Source organism: Anolis carolinensis, chromosome 2 (assembly GCF_035594765.1).
Source record: "Anolis carolinensis isolate JA03-04 chromosome 2, rAnoCar3.1.pri, whole genome shotgun sequence".
Taxonomy (NCBI): domain Eukaryota; kingdom Metazoa; phylum Chordata; class Lepidosauria; order Squamata; family Dactyloidae; genus Anolis; species Anolis carolinensis.
This window is the reverse complement of record NC_085842.1, coordinates 167,556,473-167,571,037: the sequence shown is the minus strand read 5'-3', so window position 1 is coordinate 167,571,037 and position 14,565 is coordinate 167,556,473. Positions and strand designations below refer to the sequence as shown.

Sequence of the window (14,565 nt, the reverse complement as noted above, 5' to 3'; positions counted from 1 at the left end):
AGGCACAGCAGCTTCCGAAACGACATGGCAATGACAATCTTTTTAAAAGGCGGTTGAAAATTGGCATTCTGCACATCACTGCTGCCGAGGTACAAGCTGGATGACCTTTCTTCTTTCCCAGCCAAGTTTGATTCAGGGGGAGCTCAAGAGTGGATATTTATGTGAAACGGATCCCTGGAAGCGCACAGCAAGGCTGGGGAGGAGGCCGACAGCCCCAAACACGAATCCAAATATTGAAAGGCGCCTGCTTCCTCATGTGTGAGGCTGGCAGTGCTGGCGTTCTGGCCACAAACATAATACCATTGAAGCTCAGGGATGGGAAAGGAATGATTAAAACCAAATTAGAACAGCTTCCCCATGAAAAGCAGGGGGTCTCGGCATGTCTTGGATGATTAAAAGTTAAAAAGAAATCTAAAATGTTATAAGTCAGAAATCCATTTCAGTTCATCCTGCATAGGAGATTGTGCCTTATGGTCTGGACTGCATTTGCAGTCTGATAAATGTCATGGTTCCCCATATATGTATCTCCCCCCCCCCCCAAATTTAGTAGCATTCTCATCACCTCTGAGGTAATAGTATAAGGGGTAAATAAAGGATACTCTGGAGAGTAGACTTTCCTATAATATGACTTTATTTTGCTTCAAGGTATAATATATGGAAGTGAAAAAATATGTCTGCCATTTAAAAGAAAGGCCAAAAGTGTACTTTAGCATAGGTGGGGTGCATGTCTTCGAAATAACTGAATAAACTAAACTTCTTTTTTAGAAGCCTCAAACCTGAAAGGGAACCTGAGTATGGAGGAGTGGAATGAAAACCAGATACGATCCCTATTTAGCTTGTCCAGAAAATGGGGGGGGGGGGCCTTTGGAGGTACTCGAACTTTTGAGTTCTTATTGTTCTGATTTTACATACACATTCCTTTCTACATGCACACAAGGCCACATGAAGCCTGGTTGTGTGAGTTGGATTCACCTACATCTCTTTCTCAGACCTTGGAACATTATTTAATCTAGCACATAATCATTAATGTTGATTTGAAAAGGTAAAGCATTAGATTTTTATTCTTTAGCATTAAGAATAGCTATTGTTGTAGAGTGGTTGTTGTATGTTTTCCGGGCTGTATGGCCATGTTCCAGAAGTATTCTCTCCTGACGTTTCGCCCACATCTATGGCAGGCATCCTCAGAGGTTGTGAGGTATGGAGAAACTAAGCAAGGAAGGTTTATATATGTGTGTGGAAATATCTGTGCACTCTAAAAGTCACATAAGTACAATTACAAACATACAGATTTATGTACAGCTATTTGAAACAAAGGCACTCTGCCATGCTGGTTGTTGATTGGTCTAAGTCAGTGCCAGCTAGGATCCACTCTCTGATAGGCAATGAAGTGCCATCCATCATCGCTGCTGTTGGCTCCAGGTGTGGCGGGAATTTTTAAAAATATGTCATTTTCTGGATTTGAATTCTAGCGACTCTTCTTGGCCTGCCTCGGAAGGGGGTGCAGGAGGAAAGGAACGTGGCTGGACTGGAGATAATGGGTCTTGATGGCTCTGCTCCTGTCAGAATGGGACAGTGGGTTTTAACTGACCATAGAATGGGTGCTGAAGGTGTTGGCCCACTTTGAATGGGGTCCCCAGGAAGGGGGTCTGATCTGACAATTGGGATGAGGAAACATTCCCAAGAATAAAATGAGATTAAATCTAAGGGAGAAACCCCTATGACTCTTCCTAAGGTCATTATGTGTCTCCCAGGGTTTTCCCTAAATTAAATGTTGAAACATGTCCTGATGTGTGGGGTGCATATATACTGCTTGTACAATCTCTGATGCATTCATTGAAAACTCACCTGAAACTAGGTAAAAGGTCATTGCAGGCTCCCTTGCTGACACCTACAGGATATCCGGGGTGGGAGGTGGGGGGTGGGGAGTTCCTCGGTTTCAACAAAACTAAACATTATTGCAAATTACAGGGTAATAAATGAATGACTATAAAATGAATGGCAACATCTGATCTTTCTTTTTCCAAAAATAGCATAAGACATTAGAACGGGAGTTTCCAATACTAGAGAATAAATTGTTGTGTGCATTCAGATCGTTTCTGACTTACGGCGATCCTAAGGCAAACCTATTACAGGAATTTCTTGGCAAGATTTCTTCAGAAGATGTTTGCTTTTGCCTTCCTCTGAAGCCATGACTTGCTGAAAGTCACCCGGGGGTTCCTGTGGGCAAGTGGGGATTCAATCCCAGGTCTCCAGTGGCCTAGTCCAGCTCTCAGACCACTACATTATATTGACTCCAAAAAGAAGTAATAGTTCCAATATATTCTGCACTAGTGATATCTTATCTGGAGTACAGAAATCAGATCTAGATACCTCATTTAAGAAAGGTATAAAGAATCTGGCAATACAAGCAATTGCCTGGACAGGTGGCAGAGTAAGCTGTAAATGTACAAGATGCCTTCTCAATCCCCTGGTGTCATGATCTCAGTCTGCATTCAAGATTCACCACCTCTCTGACATGAAAGTCACCTGCTGTTGTGTGTGTGTGTGTGTTGGGGGGGTTTTTGCAGATTTCGCTTATCCTGTGCCTCAGACAACATAAAGTTTTAGGGTCAACCTTTTACAAATGAACAACTAAGCCTCGGGGCAGGTGAAGTCTAACTATTCCAACCCTCATTGTACTGATACTTCAGTACAAACCAAAGAGCTATGTTCCACCTTTCCTGGGCTGTTGTTTGCTACAGAGACACTTACTTGTCAACTGGCTATTAAATGAAGCATGTGTGCGTGCCTTCAAGATGCCTGTCAAGGTGGTTTTGCCAGTTCCTTTCTCCGCAATATAGCTTACAGCACCTGGTATTCATTGTCTGTCTCCTGTCCAGGTACTAACTAGGACTGACTTTGCTTAAATTCAAAAAGCTGACAGGTTCTGAAGCCTGTAAGACATTTAAGCCCCACGAAGGGTGAGAGCATTTATTTCAGGTTTTTTCCAAGTGCATTTTGCTTTCTTTTGGTATCCAAACACCCTTCAGGAGACCCCCACATGGTCCTATTTCCTGTCTGTTTCTTCAATGCCCTTGATTCTGGCTCTGCATGGCTGTGGGGTGAAAGTCTTTGTTTTGTCTTAGAGTCAAAGAAGGCCCAAACAGCATCTTCTCCTTCTTGACACCATTACGGGGAGGCCCCCTGGGATGTACTGTAGTTTGTAACATTCTGCTGAGAGCCCAATAAGTATTATCGTTTACTTATCTGCTTTTCTGCAATTTCTCCACATAGTTTGAGAAATATAATACTTTTGGCATTTGACATTCCCATCAGTAGACTTCTCCTGCTGGGAGGTTAAATAAAATGACAGAAAAACATTCAAAGCACTCTTGTTTCCCCCCCCCCCCCCCTTTCCACATACGCCAAGACTCCAGGACAGATTTTCTTCCCATGTCACTAAAATTCTCAGTGCAAGTTATTCTAAGGGAGAGAAACACTGCTTATGCTGCTTGGATCCTACCACTTCTATAAGTGGACAAAGCCATTTTGAGACTAAGGTAGACCCTCCAAATATTTTTATATTCTACTTTCATTATGCTCACATTGCTTCGCCAAAATATTAGGCAGAACAGTAATCACCAACATTTGGAAGACCATATGTTTGCCATCTCTAGGATATGTGTACACTTACATGTCTGAAAAAAGAGTGCTGGATAATGATTTAGGTATAAAGATAATTGGTTGCCTTGGATGTCAGTTTTGGGAGAAAGGTATAGTATAGTATAGTATAGTATAGTATAGTATAGTATAGTATAGTATAGTATAGTATAGTAAACAAAGCATGATCCTAATCTGTCTGGCAATTGAAATGTTTTGTAAAATGATTGAGAACCACTAAGTGACTTTCCTTACACTACCACGCCCATACTAATTCAGAGATGAGAACTGTGTAGCCTTCAAAAGCTTGCTGGATTGCAACTTCCCCCAGCCTTGGACAATAGTGAGGGATTCTTGGATCTGCAGTTGAATGACTTCTGGAGAGCAAGGTGATCCCCAGTCCTGTGCTAAGCCCTCCTTCTTTGAGAGCAGGGAACATGACCAGGCCAGAAGTGAAAGAAATAAGAGTACCAAGAACTGAGCCTGTCACCTGTGGCAAAAAACTAATTTGCCCTGTTGGTGAGGTTGAACTATAGTAAATTATAGGCAATTCAATAACTTCAAGCAGGAAACCAAGTGACAAAATCATAATTTAATCGTAAGCAAAATATCAATATTAAACACATGTTCTTCTGTTAGAGGGATCGGGGACAAAAGGCTGAGTTCACTGGGCTTCCTCTACCCCTGATTCTTTCTGTAAATTCATTTATTGTACCATTGCTCTTGGAAGGAATTTCTACTGATCTTTTGCCTTGACAAGGAGCCAATGAGTGTGGAATGTGGAGATGGTTAGGGAGATTCTGGAAGAAAGGAAAATACTTGGATGTACCCTCCCCTTCATTTTCAAAAGTCCTCTGAATCTGCACCAGTTCCCGTTCAAGAATGGATTCTTCAGCCATATTCCCCAACCTGATGCTCTCCAGATGTGTTAGACTACAAGATCCATCCTCCCAAGTAAGTACAGCCATGTTGACTGCAATGATGGGAGTTGAGGTGTAACACATCTGCATAATGTCAGGTCTGAGAAGGCTCCTCTATAGCCCCGAGAGGCATGTATATGGTGGCCAAACAATAAATTATGGAAACCATGTTGTTGGCCAAGATACTGAGGAATTCACCAATGCCATAGTATTTATTACTTGTCGACTTATGACATGCAATGAGATGCCATATCCTCCAACAGTCAGAAGACTGTATCAGAATAATCTATAATATTTCCATCAACATTTGAGTGAGAGCTACTTCACTTAGACTGGATTTTCCACCCTGACAGCATTTCTGTTTAGGAAATATGTAGCAGGAGCCTCTTTACATTATGAAAGCACAAATGTCCCTTAGTACATGGAAGCATATAAGATATTGCAACTCTTAGTAGGTGTTCATAAAGTAGGGATGGGGAGATGGCAGCACGATGCTCATGTTTGGCCCCAAGATACTGTTATTACAATTCATGACTTGCCCATCCTAATCACTCTTTCTATGGTCAGGAAAGAAACGAAAAACAGGATGCACATTGTCTCCTGGGAGCTTCCAGGAGCACTTAACCTACCTTTTGGTAATGCCTGTCTTTCAAAACCAGAAGTGGACTGCCAACCATTGGGGTAGGGAGCCATAATTATTTTCAAAACTGGGGTGTGGGCATTGTTATTAATTTTATTTATTTGCAGGAGGAAGGCAAGTGACTATTCCCATCTGGTACCATTCATGCATCTGTAAACATGAAGAGTCTGACAAGCACAGTGTATACACAGAAAATTCCCTCCATGTCTTCAATGGAGCTTATACTGAAGTAAGAATGTGCAGGATATTTTCTTGGAAAGACTCAATGACAACAGCTGTCATATTATTTGTTAGCAATTGAACATGTAATCGCTTTCACTTAGGCAATCCCTCATTGTCCGAGTGTGATCATCTTCCAGGTGTAGTGTCCTGGTGCTAGGTAGGTGGCTGTGGGGCCCTATCCTTGACCCACATATTCTTCCACAGTGAGGGCATCGGTTTCCAGGTGGAAGGTGGCCCTGGTCAGAGGTGGCTTGAAATGCCTTCTTGGCATGTTTCTCCCTTAAGCCCTCCATTCGCGCCTCTCTGAATTCTGCAGCATTTAATGGCCCCATGTTGTTACAAGGTCATTTCAGGTGCTCAACCCCATTGCAACCTAGTCTGGGGCATGGTTTTTTTTTTTTCATGTCATGAGCAACCTGAGTTGCTTCTGGAGTGAGAGAATTGGCCGTCTGCAAGGACGTTGCCCAGGGGACGCCCAGATGTTTTTGATGTTTTACCATCCTTGTGGGAGGCTTCTCTCATGTCCCTGCATGGAGCTGGAGCTGATAGAGGGAGCTCATCCGCGCTCTCCCCGGGTGGGATTCGAACCTGGCAGCCTTCAGGTCAGCAACCCAACCTTCAAGTCACAAGGCTTTTATCCCCTAGGCCACCGAGGGCTCCTGGGGCAGGGGGTGAGACCCCCTTACTCCCCATTCCAGGTATAACTCCAAGGCAGGCTTATCTGTGGCAGGTGGTATTTACCCAATGGAATTTGTGCTTTGTGCCCATTCCATATCTTTAAATCTCCTCTTGAAATAATCCATGATTCCATCAATCTGCCCCTTTATGAGATCTGTTCACCAGAGTCCTTAACTTGAGCATGACTCACTAAATGCTGCATCACAGATTAAGGGAGGAGAATGATAAGACCAGAGGGGAGTGGTGGGAGAAGCCATGGCTGGCTGAAAAAAGACAGAGAAAATGTACATTTCCAAGGGTACCACCAGCACACAGTGAAATTGATGCACACAAAACATAAAAATGTGTTAGATGTCATTTCCTAGATCAAAGTAGTATCCATACATATACTTCCTATTCATTGCATTTGAAAGAGCAAAAGCTGAATGCACAGCCTCCAAATAAATTAGCACATCCAGACATTGTAACATCTTAGCAGTGCCGTCGCATCTTGATTTGACTCTGAAGCCAGGCATTTTCCCAAACTGTTTCCTTTCATCTTTGCCCAGGGACAATTTCCTCCCAAGTCACAACAGAAAGAAGTTTTAGCAGGGAACTGCTATTCATCAGTATTGTGTGCAGTTTGCAATTTCATGCAAGAATAGATTCCTTCCTCCCTCCACACCACCACCCTCACAAAAAGAAAAAAATTTCTGGTTGAAGATATAGTATTTAACTTTCTTACAAGATTGTTCGCTTGCCTTTCTCCATAATTTTTTCTTCTAATTGTCACAGTTGCTATATTTGTCTAAAAGTGACTGTTAAGAACTGTTAAAATCTGGGTTGCTGCGAGTTGCTGTGTATGGCCATGTTCCAGAAGCATTTTCTTCTGACGTTTCACCCACATCTATGGCAGGTATCCTCAGAGGTTGTGAGCAGACCTTACAACCTCTGAGGATGCCTGCCAATGCTTCAGGAACATGACCATGCAGCCTTGAAAACTCACAGCATCCCAGTGATTCCGGCCATAAAAGCCTTTGACAACATTATTAAAATTCACAATGCCCCAAAAGTATGGTAATAAGACTTTCAGGGATTCAAGTGGGGTTGGATTTGTATCTAAAGCTTATTTTTTCATAGTGAATAGCCTGAGTAGAACAAATGATGGACAATAACAACAAGTTCAGAAAAGGAAAAGAGATCTGAAAATATGTTTGTTTTGCACAGAATATACAATGCAAAGGATCCACCTTTCTTGACACATTTGACTTTATCACACAAGCCTGATGTATCACAGCAATTGTTTTCTTGAAGCAATCAGAAGCATAATGAAACAATCACTATCACACCCTTCTGTGATCATGCTATGGTGTTCCTTTCGCAATGTTTGTCACCTGCCCCTGGATGCCCTATCTTCCTGCCCCTGTGAACCCTACCAGTGCATATGCAACTTTCAATTTTAATTTTTTTTTCTGCAATTGTGCAATTACTGATTATAAGTTTTTTTTAAATTATAAAATAGGAAAAGCAATCTTACCCTGCTTGGGAATAGTGAGAAGAAGAGGGGAAGAGGAGGAGAATCATGTCCACTCATGCCATGTGACTGTTGGAATATCACAACTGTAGCAGAAGGGATGGTATTGGAAAATGCGGGATATTGGGAGTTATTGATGGGTTTGCCCCATCAGTGAAAACTGATGCTCCACTATTGATTGAAATGCAAAGAGCAACAGGAGAGGCACAACATAATCTGATAAGAACATGCCAAACATGCTACTATCCTGTTGTAACTGCAATTAAACAGCCTCGTGTGATAAAGTCAATTGATATTTCTAAATGCAGGATACATACAATCAAGTTTGTGTACTCCCAGCAACACAGCCACACCATCCTTTCTAAACACACCAAGCCCAGCTTGAAAAATGCATATGAATCATCATGTCCTACATGAATAGTTAACTCCCTGATCCCAGCAGCCCCACCCCACCTCGAATGTCTTGTATCAACATAGGTCTTAGAAAAAATAGTCATATCTTGCTAACAGCATCATTGGCACATCACCCCTTTTATGTGATTTCTGTTCCTTTCCCATCAGCAATCTTCCATCCTAACAGGAGTGCTGAGCTACCTCATCAGTCCCTTGGAAAGAGAGTCCCAGAAGCATCAACCTGGATCATTGGGTTTGGAGTTTATAGGGTCCCACCATTTCAACACTGGTTCATTCACTTCATTAGGGATAGCTCTGCAAATTCAGCCAGCCGACATGCAGCAGTTAAACCTGGAGGAAGAATTGTTCTGCCTTCTCTCTTGGAAGACATGCAAGATGCACCCGGGGCTAATTCTCCTCAAATTTGCAAGTGTAATTGTCTGGCCCGTAGAGAGATGTGGACTCCTGTATCCTGTTTTTGCAGAATGATGAGCTTGCTATTCCAAACTGTCTCCAGGAATTGGGATGTTTCTATCTCTCTAGTCCACAGTTTGCTTCCAAAAATGGAAGGACTCACTACTCAAAATTCAGCCTGGCTTCCTACAAGTGAATCCCCCAGCTTGCCTTGCAGTGAGTTCCCCAGCTCAGCTGGATAGCAGTCTGGACTACTCCGAAGAGGCTGGAGCTTGGAGACGATCCTGGCAGTCTCTGGGGTGATCTCAAAGCGCTTGCATTTCCCACGGGGGTCAGGTGAGGCACTGCGTCTGCTTGCCCCTCCTGCTTCTGAGCTAGAGAGGGAAGCGGTGGGCAGGGGCAAGGTGGCTGCCTTGGGGATGATGGCACGAGGATGTTTCACAGGCACCCGGCTGAAGCGGCCCCTGGACTGCGGGCCAATCTCAGGATCTGGGTCAAGAAGAGAATCCTTTGGTTCAGTGCTGTCTCTGCTGTTTACCTCTGAGTGAATGGGAAGAAGAAACAGAGAGAATTGGAGAATGAGACACTGCATTTAATTTATTATGCTGCCTACCTAAAAAAAGAAGAAAGGCTATACAGTAGAGTCTCACTTATCCAACATTCTGTATTATCCATTGCAGCCTACCTCCTGCCTAGATCCACAACTGTTTCTCTGGGCAGCAATGCACAGCAAGCCAACACGCCCAACAACAACACAAGTGCAGCCACACTCCCAAACAAGTGGCAGACTTGTAACACATGATGCTTTGGTGCTTAATTTGTAAAATCATAACGTAATTGACATTTAATAGGGTTTTCCTTAATCCCTCCTTATTATCCAACATTTTTGCTTATCCAATGTTCTGCCGGCCAATTTATGTTGGATAAATGAGACTCTACTGTATTTGTCAAAGAGTGGCAAAAAAAGGTTTCGCTCCTTCTCTTGGTATTTCCCAGACAGGTATTCATCTTTTAAATAGTATAGGACTCAGCCCACCATCCTTTCCCACACTTTTTTCCCTTTAAGAATCTATATTTCTAGGGAGCAAAGATTTCTCTCTCTCTAAGAATGACAAGAGAAGTGAAACTGGTTAGCTACTGAAGACTGAGCCATTATGGGCCATCATGGTGTAGTGGTCTGGATGCTGAACTTGGACTCTGCTGGCAAGGATTCAAATCCCTGCTCAGCCATTGAAACTCACTGGGTTACCTTGTGCAAGTCACTCTCTCTCAGACTTCGAGGAAGGTAATGGTTTTGCAGGAATGACGTGGATGTCATTTCTCTGGGTTTCATCAAAGCATTTATCAGGGTCTCCCATAATGTTTTGATTAGCAAAATGTGAAATAGATGATAACTCTGTCAGATTGATCCGCAATTAGTTGGAGGGCTCAAGTAGTTTCTCAGAGGTTCTGTACTAGGACCATTACTCTTCAACATTAGATCAATAACTTAGAGCAAGCCTGTACAACCGGTAGCCCTCCAGGTGTTTTGGACTTCAGCTTCCAAAATTCCTGATCACTGGACAAGCTGGCTAGGGCTTCTGGGAGTTGGGAATCCCAAACACCTAGGCAGACACAGGTTGTGAAGGCCTAGCTTAGATTTGTGTGTGTGTGTGTGTGTGTGTGTGTGTGTGTGTCAGGAGAGATTTGAGAAACTCCAAGTCGCTTCTGGTGTGAGAGAATTGGCTGTCTGCAAGGATGTTGTCCAGGGGACGCCTGGATGTTTCACCATCCTGTGGGAGGCTTCTCTCATGTTCCCGCAAGAGAAGTTGGAGCTGACAGACAGGAGCTCCCCAGATTTGAATTGCCGACCTTTCGGTCAGCAGTGCTGCCAGCACAAGGGTTTAACCCATTGTGCCACCAGGTGCTCCTCTAACTTAGATAAAGGGGTAGAGATCATTGGGGTTAGGGGTATTCAGCCTGCATATTGTTCTTTTTATTTTTAACAGCCTCTAAAGACCCGGTATTTGGGAGTGTATACATTTTCTTTTATAGCTCTACTAGAGCTGATCCATTTCTGCAATCAGTTCTAAGTGTTGACCTTAGCTTAGTTTGTGATATCAGACAGACTCCAGTGTTTCCAGGGTAATGTGGCAGCATAGTGTTTTTCCCCCTGCTGTTTTCCTGTGCTTTTTAGTAGTTTTTTTTTTGTAGAATACACTGAATGTGAGCTGTCATGAACCTACCATCCTACGTGCAAAAGAAGAGTATCAATATTTTATCTCTGCCTCTCTCCTTCCTATTAGGAACTGCTGAACACAAGCAGTGTTAAACCTAAAATCAATATAATCCTAATTTTAAGGACTTTTTAAAAACATTAATGTATATTAAATACCCAGAAGGAAGGACTGATGCACCAACTGAAACAATCAGACAAATTTTTAGTTAAGGATAACAATGAAGAAGAATGTAATGTGGAAAATCTATTCCATGTGTCTAGAGAGCAATAGCATTGCCTAAGGTTATAAAGAGAAGATGTTTTAGCTGTACTAGGATGTTCATTGTGTTTTCAGGTGGGTAGGCAAGATGCAGTAAGCTGCTGTTTTGAACTTACTCAATACAACACATTCTCCCCATAATTGCAGACCATTTTCCTTCAATGATTGGTCTATAAAAGTGGTTCTCAACCTGTGGGTCCCCAGATGTTTTGGCCTTCAACTCCCAGAAATCCTAACAGCTGGTAAACTGGCTGGGATTTCTAGGAGTTGTAGGCCAAAACACCTGGGGACCCACAGGTTGAGAACCACTGCTCTATACAGAGAGGGAGAAATTACCTACGGTGTCTCTATTTTCAGAGCAGTGTGTTTCCTCCTTGTTTTTCCCCTGCCTGTCCGCAGTGTTAGAACAATCTTCAGCCACATCTTCTTCTTCATCCAGACACGACTTGGAAGAATTTTTCTGTTGGAAAAAGCCATGCCTGTGAATTAGTGCATTTATCTTTCCTAGCGGTTTTATGAAAGTATGATCACTACAAGAAAACTAAAAGCAAAGGAAACAAGAATAAAAATTAATCCTGTTTTTTATGGCACTCAGGGCTGATGTGTGTATGCATGTATTTCATTTCATTTTTTAAAATCCAAGTGGCATAAATAATCTCTTAGCATTAAAAATTACCCAAACTAGATTCATAAAAATGTTCCCCATAGAAACATTCACATAGATCACAAAAATTCAAAGCCATTATTCCTACTTGATATTGCTTTTGTAATGTGTGGCTTCTTTCATATGGTTTGGAAAAGACAAAATTTGAATTAACTTAAAGAAAGGTTTGAAAAATATTTTTTTAAATCCCCTAGCTCACTAATAATGTGTAAATAATTAAAAATAAAAACAGTTTGTGACTTAATTTATACAAAAACAAATCCATTTTTGGTGCTGAAAATGGCAATTCCAATGTAGAAAATGACCTATTGTATGCTAAAATTAATATTTCTGTGCAAAAAAACAATTTTCTGAATAGAAAAGCAGTTTTTCTGCACCAAAAATAGCATTTTTGTACCCATAAAACACATTAATTTTTTGGTACAAATCAAACTCATGTTTTTGCCCATCTAAGATTCTCAACATGATTTCCTGACATTTTCAAAACAGATTCCTCAACCATTTACAAAGTATTTTATTTCAATTATTGTATTCCATAGCTCAATCAGTAGATGACAATTTTGAATGCTCTTGCCATTACAAAACCCATGTCCCTGTATTTATAGAGTAGCAAATCATAGTGTGTGTGTGATTCAAGCAAATTATTCCTTTACTGGGGTTTATCCTTCAGCTATACTGAATTCAACAAAAGATCCACATAGCCTAGTTAGTACCATCAGCCTTGACTATGAGCAATCCTAACACTGCAATACTATGGCTCAGCTTAGCGTAGTAGTTCTATATGTGAAATAGTTCGCCATTTACCTCCAAACTACCCGTAACCAATTGAAGTTCCTTAGATCCCCCAGATATGTTCCTGGCTATGTTTTCAACAAAGGCTGTTGGGAAATACTACAGGTTGGTTGCTATACTCCCAAAACTCCACCTCCTGGTTTACTGGTTTGAAACCTTGTAGCCTCTCTAAACCCAGCTTCCTCTTTGCTCGCAGGGCCTTCAGAAGCAAAGGCTGCTGGAAAAGTATGCAGATAAGCTGCTATGCTCCCAGAGCTCTGACTTCTGGTTGTTGGCTTGAGAGCTTGTTGCTTAACCAAAATTGGCTGCTTCTTTGCTAATTGCTGCTGCTGAGAAGGTACAGAGATAGCTGCTAAATCAATAGAGCAGAAGTATCAAACTTATTGCCCTCCAGATGTTTGAGTCTCAATCTTGCAGAAGACCTATCCAGCCTATCAAGTGGCCAGGAATTCTGGGATCTGAAGTACAAAACACTGGAAGGGGTGCAAGTTTGACATCACTGTACTAGAGCGAAGTCCTTGCTCCATAGGATTTTAACACAGTATGGACATTTCCCTAACTCTCTATACCAAGCTGTCCTGCCGTAGTCTGACATTCCCTTTGACTTGAGCTGCTCCAACAGAATCTTGTTTTTTCACAATCCTGCTATACCACTTTTCCCTTTCAGAACACGACTATATCTGGAATTAAAAAAAGGCAGTAACTGCTCAAATGACGAAGACCATGTATTTGGGAATTCCCTATGTCCTTCCTTCTTACCTCAAAAGAGACATCAAGATCTCTTTCACTGCTTGAAAGGGTATCATTGGCATTTCCTTCTTTCAGTGAGTTTTCACGTTCACAAAGTCCTGTCGAAGGCAAGTCATCCATACCAAAGATCCTTTCATAGTTGAGGATGAGAAACTCAACCAGCTGGGACTGATAGACTGAGTCCACCAGACATGACATGGAAACATCATTGCTAAAAGGAGGGCGGATTAGTGTTGGGCCAAAGATGATCCCTAGATTGTTGGGAGACATCTTGTTCTCTTCATTTCTTTCAGCCACTCTGGGAAAGACAATAAGTGACATTAAGGGAGTCATGTTCACTGAATATTTGCTTTGCTTTGAATGCTGGATTCGACATTATGAATGTGAGATGTTTATGCTTCATTTTCAATGGGGTTGGTAGGCTTGTTCACCTTGTTATTTAATGGAGTCAAATAACTTGTTAATGTAATCTTTTAAAAGGCTGTTCTTGGTTTATTGGAAAAGGAAGGTGTTGCAAAACTGGTCTTTCATCACAAACACTGTTCAATGCATTACAGTAGCCAGCACACATTTTGGTGCCTTAAATGTTAGATCTAATTCTGAGTATATTTAACCTGCTGATTCCAAAAATTGTACCACTTTCCCCCTATCTGCTCTAATTTTTGAGATACAGAGCATATGCTGTACACCACTCTTATCTACTCACTGATAGAAAACCATGATAACCATATCTAAGAAATTAGTGCTGATGCAGTCTATCGAATGCAATTTTCTGAATCAGTGCCCCAAATAATCTCAGCAACAGGTCTAAAAACCAAGTCACAAAGAAAACACTTTTGTTGGGACTTGTTATCTGTGACTAGACCAGTGGTTCTCAACTGTGGGTCCCCAGATGTTTTGGCCTTCAACTCCCAGAAATCCTAATAGCTGGTAAACTGGTTGGGATTTCTGGGAATTGTAGGCCAAAACACCTGGAGACCACAAGACTAGACAAATAAGTGTCCCCACATAAACACATGTGTGAATGTATGAGTGTGTGCATGGATCTCCTTCATGTTTATGTGCATATATATGACAGCACATATAGAGGTGAATGTGGACACATAATTGCACATGTGTATGGCTATATGTGTGAATATATATGAACATCCATTACTGTATGTACTTATTATTATTATTATTATTATTATTATTATTATTATTATTATTATATGACACAGCAAACAAGATAGATATGCTGGATTTCGTTTCGTTTCGTTTTATTATTATTATTATTATTATTATTATTATTATTATTATTATTATTTTATTTCTTACCTACCTGTCCTTCTAGCTTGAGGCGGGTTACAGGATAAAACACATAAACATTGTAAAAATATCACAAATACACACATTAAAATTTATTTCTATAAAATATACATATTAAAATGTATTAAATGTATATAAACTTGTGTATGTGCATG

At 41.4% G+C, this 14,565-nt stretch overlaps 1 protein-coding gene across 5 annotated transcripts in view; it reads right to left on the bottom strand.

Annotated features, from left to right (window-relative positions):
- Positions 1-4,216: 4,216 nt before the first annotated feature.
- Positions 4,217-14,565, bottom strand: part of gmip (GEM interacting protein) — a 108,581-nt gene continuing 98,232 nt past the window's right edge. For 4 of the 5 annotated variants that reach the window (XM_062971034.1, XM_016994990.2, XM_008114433.3 and 1 more), the window contains 3 exons: positions 13,112-13,400; positions 11,233-11,356; positions 4,217-8,959 (listed from right to left, as the gene is read on the bottom strand). In XM_062971034.1, coding sequence (XP_062827104.1) covers positions 8,586-8,959; positions 11,233-11,356; positions 13,112-13,400 — 787 coding nt within the window. In that variant the 3' untranslated portion in view covers positions 4,217-8,585. The remainder of the gene's footprint in view (positions 8,960-11,232; positions 11,357-13,111; positions 13,401-14,565) is intronic. The other variant, XM_062971035.1, reaches the window with a different exon arrangement.